Source organism: Oryzias melastigma, linkage group LG4 (genome assembly GCF_002922805.2).
Source record: "Oryzias melastigma strain HK-1 linkage group LG4, ASM292280v2, whole genome shotgun sequence".
Taxonomy (NCBI): Eukaryota; Metazoa; Chordata; class Actinopteri; order Beloniformes; family Adrianichthyidae; genus Oryzias; species Oryzias melastigma.
Genome location: NC_050515.1, coordinates 22,863,051 through 22,872,157, shown reverse-complemented (window position 1 = coordinate 22,872,157; position 9,107 = coordinate 22,863,051). Strand labels below are relative to the sequence as shown.

Below are 9,107 nucleotides of genomic sequence, written 5' to 3'. Positions count from 1 at the left end.
TAAAAGGATTTAATGTGGAGATGGGAGGTAGAGCGTGGGTGAGGTCCGAGGCAGAGGCTCGTGGTGTGACCGCAGACGAAGACCAAACTGGGGATCCAGGCAGAGGATGAGACTGACGTCCACTCGTGGTGAGGAATTCCTGAGAGAGAGTAGAGAGAGCGTGAGACAAGGTCCTGACGAGGCGAGACAAATAATCTTTGCGTGGCGACCAATAATGCACCATCAGGGGCAACGGACTGGCGAGGAATGAAGATCCGGGAGCTCCTTAAGAAGGCCGGCATGGTGATGAGGTGAGTGGACGCAGCTGTGAAGGATCCGCAGCCAAACGGAGAGGGGAGGGGGAGGAGACTGACAGAGGCACCATGACAGGCGTATTTTTATTACTATTATTTAATTTTATTTAAAGTGACAGTTCTCTCAAATCATGTTTTAAATATGTGCAGCCAGTGCTGAACATTTTTCTCGGCTGCAGGAACCCAGAGGAAGGGTTACGTTAATACCTGTGAACTACATTAAGCCTTGGATGCATTTAAAAAACGTGCCAATAAAATCAGACTATTTTGTCTGGACACGGTTGGTAACCAGAATTCATATGATTGTTTGCACAATTTCGCAAGGCTTCTTGGAGCGGTATTTCTACATTCAAAAGTCGGTCTCTTGAGGACACACACCATCCCAAAGTTGTTTCTTTGCACGGAGACACATAGGCAGGCAGCTCGCTCACACACAGAGCAGCCAGCCGGACTGCAGTCCAAAGCATCCTCCGGAGCGCAAACCATTACAAAACATCCTCCCCTCCAAATTTTTTTTATTTGTTGTTGTTATTGTCCCACATTGTGGCTAAATTTAGTGCTTTAGACAACTTCTGACTAATATTTTCCTGTGGGTAACAATACTTCTACAACTCTACATCCACAGGATCTTCTCATGAATGCAAAGATTCACATAAAAACAGTCAGTTTCTGGTGAAACCAAACAAGACACTGAGAGGCAGGAAAAGATTATGAGTCCATTCAGATTAAATAGATGCATATGCATGCAAAGCAATGTGGCAGTAATTCACGATGTCCTGGAAGCCTCCAGTAACAGAGCTCCTCAAGGCCCTCATCCTTCATACAATTACACAATGGGGCCCTGATGTTACAGGGTTGGAATGAGGTCAGAATATGAAATGAAAAGGAAGAAAAGCCAGCATGATTCAAGAGAGACGACTTCTTGTCCCCCTGTGGTAGAGTTCCTTGCTTTGTTGCCCTGAGAAACTGAGGTTGACTTGTTTGTGCTGTCGGTGCTTGTAAGCATTGAGGTCTGACATCTGGTAACAGAAAATGTGGCACCAGCTGTGACTCACAGACACACCACACTGCAGGGATTGGCATTTAAGTTTCTTGTTTATAGACTATCTCAGCTTTATTATAAATAGTTGTTTTCCACCAAATGACTTTTGAAGAACTGGATTTAACTGAAATGTCCTTTGGTCGACTGACAGGGTCCCGGTAAAGCGGGGACACATTGTGCTTTGGACTGCGGATCTGGTATTGGGCGTGTGAGCAAAGGAGTCCTCCTTCCTGTGTTTGAGAAAATGGAGTTGGTGGACATGATGGAGCACTTCCTGCTCCACGCACATGAGGAATACCTTGGTGACGGTGCAGACCGCGTAGAGACCTACTACTGCTTCGCCCTGCAGGAGTTCACGCCCCCTAAGAACAAGTACGATGTCATCTGGTTGCAGTGGGTGGCATGTAAGTAAAACACGACAAGAGACAAAATTTGATCAACAGTGCTCCCTTGCTGAATCACAGTTCATCTCAATGTTTTATGGATTTTTTTTCAGTGCAGTTTTTACAGCGCAAACTCCTGATTGGCTGGAGACCTTGTCAATCAATACCCTCCATGCCGTGTTTGCTACACAGAATGCGTTCAACTTTTCACTGTTAGATAAATCTTTGATCGTGAGCAGATATTTGATTTCATTCTTATAACATCTGTAATCCTACTTCATGGATTTTACCAATCGTGGGTTATTTTTACACCCTAACACTGTGATAAACGAGGAAACACTGTACAGTTTTCTTTAAATTTTAAAGATGCAAGAAGGATATCCATTGTGAAACAAAGTCTTGGATGACATTAGAGAAATGTGTCTGTCTTTGTCAGCTTTTGAAAATGATCCAGTTGGACTCAATTATTTTGGAGGTTGATCTATGATCCCTTTATCCCTTTCTTGAGGTGGAACATCAGAGTCCCTGAGTGTTAATCTAAGCCAGTGGTGTCAAAATCTAGACTTCAAGTGCCGGCATCCTGCTGGTTTTCTAGAAACCTTGCTTTGTCTACTGTTGATTACCTGGATCAGGTGTGGTTAGCTAATAAGGAGCTTCAATGGGTTGGAAAACATTTAGGACACCGGCCCTCGACACTTGGATTTTGACACCCCTGATTTAACCCCTCCCAATAGTCAAATTATAAAAAGAAACAAACCTCTGAGTTGTTTTCTTCAAAAGGTACACTGTATAAAAAAATGGACAAACAACCAACTATATATCTTGATGAAATGGTCAGGACTGGAGTCTTTGTAGAGGTTGAAATGGTCAAAGTTCTTCTAAAATCCTAAACAACTTTTTCCAAACCTTTTCAGTGGATGACAAAAAAAATCTGACTGGACACATTTGGTTCGCTTAAAGCAGAGGTGTCCAAAGTCAGTCCTCGAGGGCCAGTGTCCTACATGTTTTCCAACTAACCTGCTATTGAAGCTCCTTATCAACCAAACACACCTGATCCAGGTGATCAGCAGCAGATAAGGCAGGATTTTAGCAAAACCAGAAGGATGCTGGCCCCCGAGGACAGACTTTGGACACCCCTGGCTTAAACTGAAAAAGTTTATTTTCCCCACTCATCCAGACAAATTTTAAGTCTGAATGCACCCTAAACGGACTCTCTTCTGGGAGCAAAAACCGGTCTCAGATCCTTTTTTCCATTTGGTCTCAGTTTGTTTCTAATCGGACTGAGCTCTGGTTTGCTCTGAGTTCTCTTCAGTCTGATTAGGCTCCCTGCTCGGAGTGGAACAACTGGACCAATACGGCCATTGTAGCCAGGCATTACGGGATCAGTAGGAACGTAGCAACCAATTAGAATAGTAATACACCAGTGAGACTCAGCAACGATAAATGCAGGCTCCTTAAACCAACCTAATATGATACACATTACTTCTCACACTGTTTTCCCAACAATCTTTATGTCATAAACATTTGTCAGCGTATCATCACAGCTGACAATTCCTCAGTAACTGCCTTGGAGCATGCCTCGACCGTACCAAAGTAGCAAATAAAAAGTGTTGTACCTGATGTTGATTCCGATGTTTACAACTGGTCAGTGAAATACAAAGTTTGAGCAAGTGAACTATCCTACAAGGATTGCAAAGGGGAGGACTTCCATTATTCCTTGTCTCAATGCTTTACCCTGCCAATTCCTGGCCAATGACTGAAGAACTCTTTAGTCATGTGATTTTGTTTACAAGCTTTGTAACAGTAATGCCCGGCTAAAGGCAGTCTTAGTACAGACCAAAGGTCAGGACTTGATCCAGAACAACTAAGACACCCTAAGACGATTGCATGGACGTGTTGTCTAAAACTATTTTTTGTTTGTTTCAGGTCATCTAACAGATAAAGACCTCATGAACTTCCTTATTCGCTGCAAGAAGAGCCTTCGCCCCAATGGTGTTATCATCATAAAGGACAATATGGCGCGGCAGGGCTGTAAGCTGGATTCCATTGACAGCAGCATTAGCCGCCATCTGGACATCATGAGGGTCATCATTGCCAAGGCAGGCCTGGAGATCCTGGCTGTGGAGAGGCAGGACGGCTTCCCCGATGTCATCATGCCTGTGTGGATGGTCGCCATGAAGTAAAAACACTGTTTGTCTCATGAGTACTTTAGGTTGTCATTTAGTTGGGCCACTTTCACGCTTAGATAGACCTGCAGACTTGGTCCAAATGGACGGAGAATGCTCGTAATTTTCACCCCTTCGTATGGTTTGGCCGGCTTTCGCTCACGGAGCTCTCTGAAACAAACCAAAGACCAAAGCGGACCAAACTGCCAGGAATTATTTCTCAGTTCCAAATGTCGCTCCACCGAGGGAAATATTACCCAACCAAAATGAGATCCTCACTCTGAAATGAAGCGTGGTTCAGAATTCAGGTGACCCTGGACTGGATCCAACCTGCCAGTCGATGCATCCTCAAATGAATATTGCAAAGCTAAAGGTAAATTCATGTAATATTCATAATGCAAGTCAAACCGGGTAGAACACGAACTTAAATAGGTGATAATCAAACAAAGCTTTTGGGTGGGGATTGACACAAGACAACTGTGGACCGTTTTAAGGATTAAATTCCCGAAATGTCCCTGTAGTTTTACTGATAGTTTTTCTTAGAATTATTATTATTTACACAGATGTTAGAAACACAGGAAATTTTAACTTAATGTAGTCGAAAAAATATTGCCCAAAAATATGAAGCATTTGAGTAGAGTTCTGCGACAGACTGCTGACCTGTCCAGGGTGAACCCCGCCTTCGCCCCTCAGTAGCCGGGTTAGGCTCCAGCACCCCTGCGACCCCGAATGGGACAAAGCGGTCAGTAAAATGGATGGATTTGAGTAGAGTTGATCCTTTAGCACCAGAACGGTTGATGATGACGGTAAATGACACGTTCTTTGAATTACTAAACCTCATCAACCAGTTACGCAATTTATGTAATTACTAAGAATTCTGAAGCTGCTTTTCACAACTTTTGAATTACACAGTTTGCGTTAACTATTTTAAAAAGCTACAGTAGTTCAAAGTTCGTCTGTAGCTCTAACGACAGATGTGGCCGGCAAATGACATAGAATTATCATTTTTCTTTTGATCAGACACAGTTTGAATCAGTATCAGTGTTTTTAATGATTTTTATTTATCTCTATTATCAAGGATTTTTTTACTGAGGAATTTTTGCAAAGGTTAAAGTATATCTTCAATTCCTTTACACTTTTGACGCTATTTTAAATCTCAGAGGTAATCTAATTACAGTTTTGACGTTTCTTTAGGACTTGATTTGAAAAAAAAGATGAAAGTAACTAATTGGCAAACATTTATTAATTTGTTATTTCTTTTGCAACAGTTCTGTTCTTTATTGCCACTGTTTATGCCTAGAAAAATCAAAATGTCACCAAAAGGACATTATGAATCAATTAAAAAAAAAAATTTAAATAAACTATCCAGCCGGCAGTCTCTAGTTAAATAATTGTTAAGGAATTTTGAAAGCCTAGATTTTAAGAGAATTTTACATCTTTGTGGCCTATTTACCATGCACAACGAGAAAATGCCTCCAGAAAAGACACAATTAAACACACTTCTTGTTAAAGGCTAATATATCAGTGTTGCAAACTCAGTAAGAATTTGAAAATTGACATTAATATAGATATAGGGTAATTGATGTAATTATAAATCGAAAGAAAGTATTTTTGCTTGAGACCTTTCTTCTTTTGATCATTTGAATTAAATTCACTTTCCAACCATTTGACTGTGAATTTTGCAATGATTCATCCAAACTGGTCTGAGTCAACTCTTGCATGGAAACCATGAAACTATCTCGTAAACAGTCAATGGTCGTTTTTTTTTTTTTTCGATTTTCTTAAATTCTATATTTGTAGCCATAGAACTTAAGCATGTTTGGTGTGAAATTTAAGAGGGAAGCATCAGCAAGTATGTGGAAATGTGCATTTGTCCAAAAGATCATTTGAAGAATGACAACATCTTCATGCCACTGCTCTGCTTTCATTTGTCAGTACAGCCAGACTTTTTTTGTGTTTTTTTATTTTAGAAATCATAAAGTGCATTGTTATAGTCACTTGTAAATATGTTGTTTGTATTTAATAAAGTATTTTATTTGCTCATATGTAGTTTTTCCTTACCTTATTGTGTGAAACAGTTTATTGATTACGAATTTTGGGGATTAAAGATGCTTTTTCAAATTATTTGATGAAATTGGATGGGCTTTGATAAGCATGATGCTTCAACCCATTCTTTTTTGGTTGATGTAGCCTATCATTTAAAGGTTGTCAAATGTTAAATTTATACAACCAACCAAATAAAACTTCAACTTCAAATTCACTAAATAAATTTGCCAAATGCTTTTTAATGAGATATAAATAGTATGTGAGTGAGTTTAAGAAGCAAATATTGGCATGTGAATTTATGGAAAAAAAGCACCCTATTTTCCCACTGTCTCAAATTGGATCCACACATTTTCTTTCTTTGAAAGTAGTAAGTAGTCATTTAAAAAAACGAATAACAAAAGATGATGTAATTGCACTGCAAAGCATTGAAAATTAGCTAAACTTTTTCCCACCCAAAGTGTTTTTGAGATTTCACGGAGGTAGCCATTTTGAAATGAGCAGGAAAAGCCCCTCTACTGCCTCTAGTGGAATGATAATGAACTACAGGGAAGAAAATATGGACTAAGTTTGTGAGGAAGTTTTTTTTTTTTTTTAAGAAATTTGTATCAAATATGACAGCAATGGGTATATGAGGCAAATTTACCTTTTTTCCCCTGTAAATTTGCTTCTGGCATTTTAAAATAAAGCATATTTTTCAAAGGACTAGTTTTAAACTGAGATAGGAAAGTATTTCACTGCTCTTTTTCCTGTTTTATTCTTTATCAGCATAAAGATGGGTAATAACAGATGATTTTTACAATCCAGGCTGGAATCTAAATGAGAGCAATTTTCCAAAACTTTTAAGTCTTCTTCACTAAACATGAAAAATCATTAAAGTGATTTTCGTAAGTATCATTGCAGTGATTATGCGTTCTTAGCTAACAGCAGAAGCTGCCTAATGGCTTTCAGCTGAGGTGGATGTGGAGGCTGATTATTTCCTGGTTTTTGATAGACAGCGCCTGCTTTCATATCTGCTCTGGCCTCAACTCAGACCTGTCAGAAGTGTGCACGAAACCCGCCTCGCAGTTCGCAGTAAAGTTCGGCTGTGGCGTGTGGATTGTTCCTGCCCGAGTCTCTTCATGAAAAGACAGTTTGTCTGCGCTGAGAAAACCCAAAACGTTCAAAGCTCTGCAGGCGCAGCGGCGTGCGATGATCTTTGCAGCGTGTTCCTCTCGTCAGAATGACTCCTTTAAGACGCCAAAAGCTCAAACACATTTTCCACATCCCGCATGAATTAAAGATCAAAATGCCCAAAAGTCAAACTCAAAGGTGCCCCCCCCCACCTTAGCAAATAGCAGCCAAATGTGCTGTCACCTTTTCAGGAGTGGTTAGCGTCTCTGACAGTCAAAGCTATCATTTCTAATAGCCCTCAATGTCCTGTGCGGCTGCTCGGCAGCAGTTTGAATACATTAACCGGACTAACATTAATTTGTCCGGTCACATCAGCAGAGCCGGGCCCAGAGCTCGGGCGTATCTGAGACAGAGGTGGTGACCAACATGGAGTTCAGGGCGGAGAAAAGCCCAACTGTCCAAAGAAAACATCAGAATGTGGGAAATTGCAAATGATGGGTGTCTTCTATTAGATGTTCCTCAAAGGGAGACTTTGGCTTCGTCTGGTTTGCTTGGGATCCCAGAAGCTGTCCGCACTTCAACGGGCTATTTTGAAAGGATGGCGGGCGCCTCCAGGCTTTCACTGAGGCTACACTCCACTTGAAAGTGAGAACTTGTACAGCAGCTGCAACAAGCTTTTTCCTACAGTTTCATGTCTTTGTCAAAACCAGGTTACATTTCTATTTTTCCACGATTAAAAAGTAAAGTTCATTTTGGACTTAGCTGCAGTCTGCAGACTCTAATTTGTTCTTTTACCCCCAAAATGCAACTTGGAGTTTCAGAAAAAAGCACGTAAAGTCAAGGTGTGATGTGTGTGCTTTATGACAATTATAATTAAAACTGTTTTGGCTGATGAGAATAGCTGTAATCCCCTCTAGGGACCAATTTTTTCTGATAAAAGTACTTTTATTCACTTTTTCTTTATTTAATAAACCAATACAATATTCTGTATATTGTATATGAGTTAAAGTTCCACTCTGATCATCTTTTGATCTATTGTAAAAACCTTTCCTAGTGAAATTTTAATCATGATTATGCTGTTTTTTAGTTGAAATCAATAAACTTGTGTCATATTTTAGGGCATATATTTTGGGTGGCAAGAAATTCACCTCTGATTTGTGGGCATGACTGTTGGTGTGGAGTTTGTTTGCACTCTTGCCCACAAGCATAGATAGAGCCCCTCCCACCCCCAAACCTAACATTCTTGGTGCAACAAAAATAGTGAGCAATATTGGAGCATTTTTAATCTGCTTCTAATTTATAACAATTTGAATAAAGAAATTCTCAGAAAGGCTTTTTAATTTTAATTATATTAGTCCTCAATTGTCAAAAAATGCTACAAGAAAAGGCTACAAACATCCAAGACACAATCTTCATTGGAGGGGGTATTTAAGTCGCCTTGCTTCGGCAGCATGCTCAACCAATAGATCATATTTTAAAAACCTATTTTAAAGAACATTATTTGTACTACTCACTCAAGACAATAAGGAATACTTTTTTAAAAAACTAATTTTTATTAACTTTTTTTGGAGGGGGGTATTTAAAGGTACATTTTTGTTGTTTTGTGAAGTATTTTTTTCATACATTTTTATGTTCTGATTAACCACCAAAGTTGTTTGTCATTTCTTTTGTTGAGGCTGCACACTCTCAACCTGAAGAGAGAAAGCCCTGGTTCTTGTCTTTGCTGGGACATTTCTGTGTGGAATTTGCATGTTCTTCATGTGCATGTGTGGGTTTTCTCCAAGCTCTTAGGCTTTTCCAGTCTAAAAACATGAATCATAGGTTAGTGGGCTGTATTCACAAAACCACTTCCGCGTTCGGTACATGACTGCTCAGTCATTTCCGGTTTAGGCAGTGGACCATTGTTTTCATGGGAATAGTGGAGTATTTGGAGTTTACAGGATATCTTTTGGAGCTACCAAGAGTCACTATAAATGATGTTAGGCGCATCGTTTGTCTATCTAGCAAAATACTCCAAAATAAAAATGCAAAAGGGATTAAACTGTTATGTGTCTTCCTATGGCAAACT

The 9,107-nt window shown here is 39.8% G+C and overlaps 1 protein-coding gene across 1 annotated transcript in view; it reads left to right on the top strand.

The window, feature by feature from the left end:
• mettl11b (methyltransferase like 11B) overlaps positions 1 to 5,928 on the top strand; it is a 14,456-nt gene extending 8,528 nt beyond the window's left edge. The window contains exons 3-4 of the mRNA XM_024278207.2: positions 1,487 to 1,739; positions 3,645 to 5,928. Of these exons, the coding sequence (XP_024133975.1) occupies positions 1,487 to 1,739; positions 3,645 to 3,901 (510 nt within the window). The 3' untranslated portion in view covers positions 3,902 to 5,928. The remainder of the gene's footprint in view (positions 1 to 1,486; positions 1,740 to 3,644) is intronic.
• Positions 5,929 to 9,107: the final 3,179 nt, after the last annotated feature.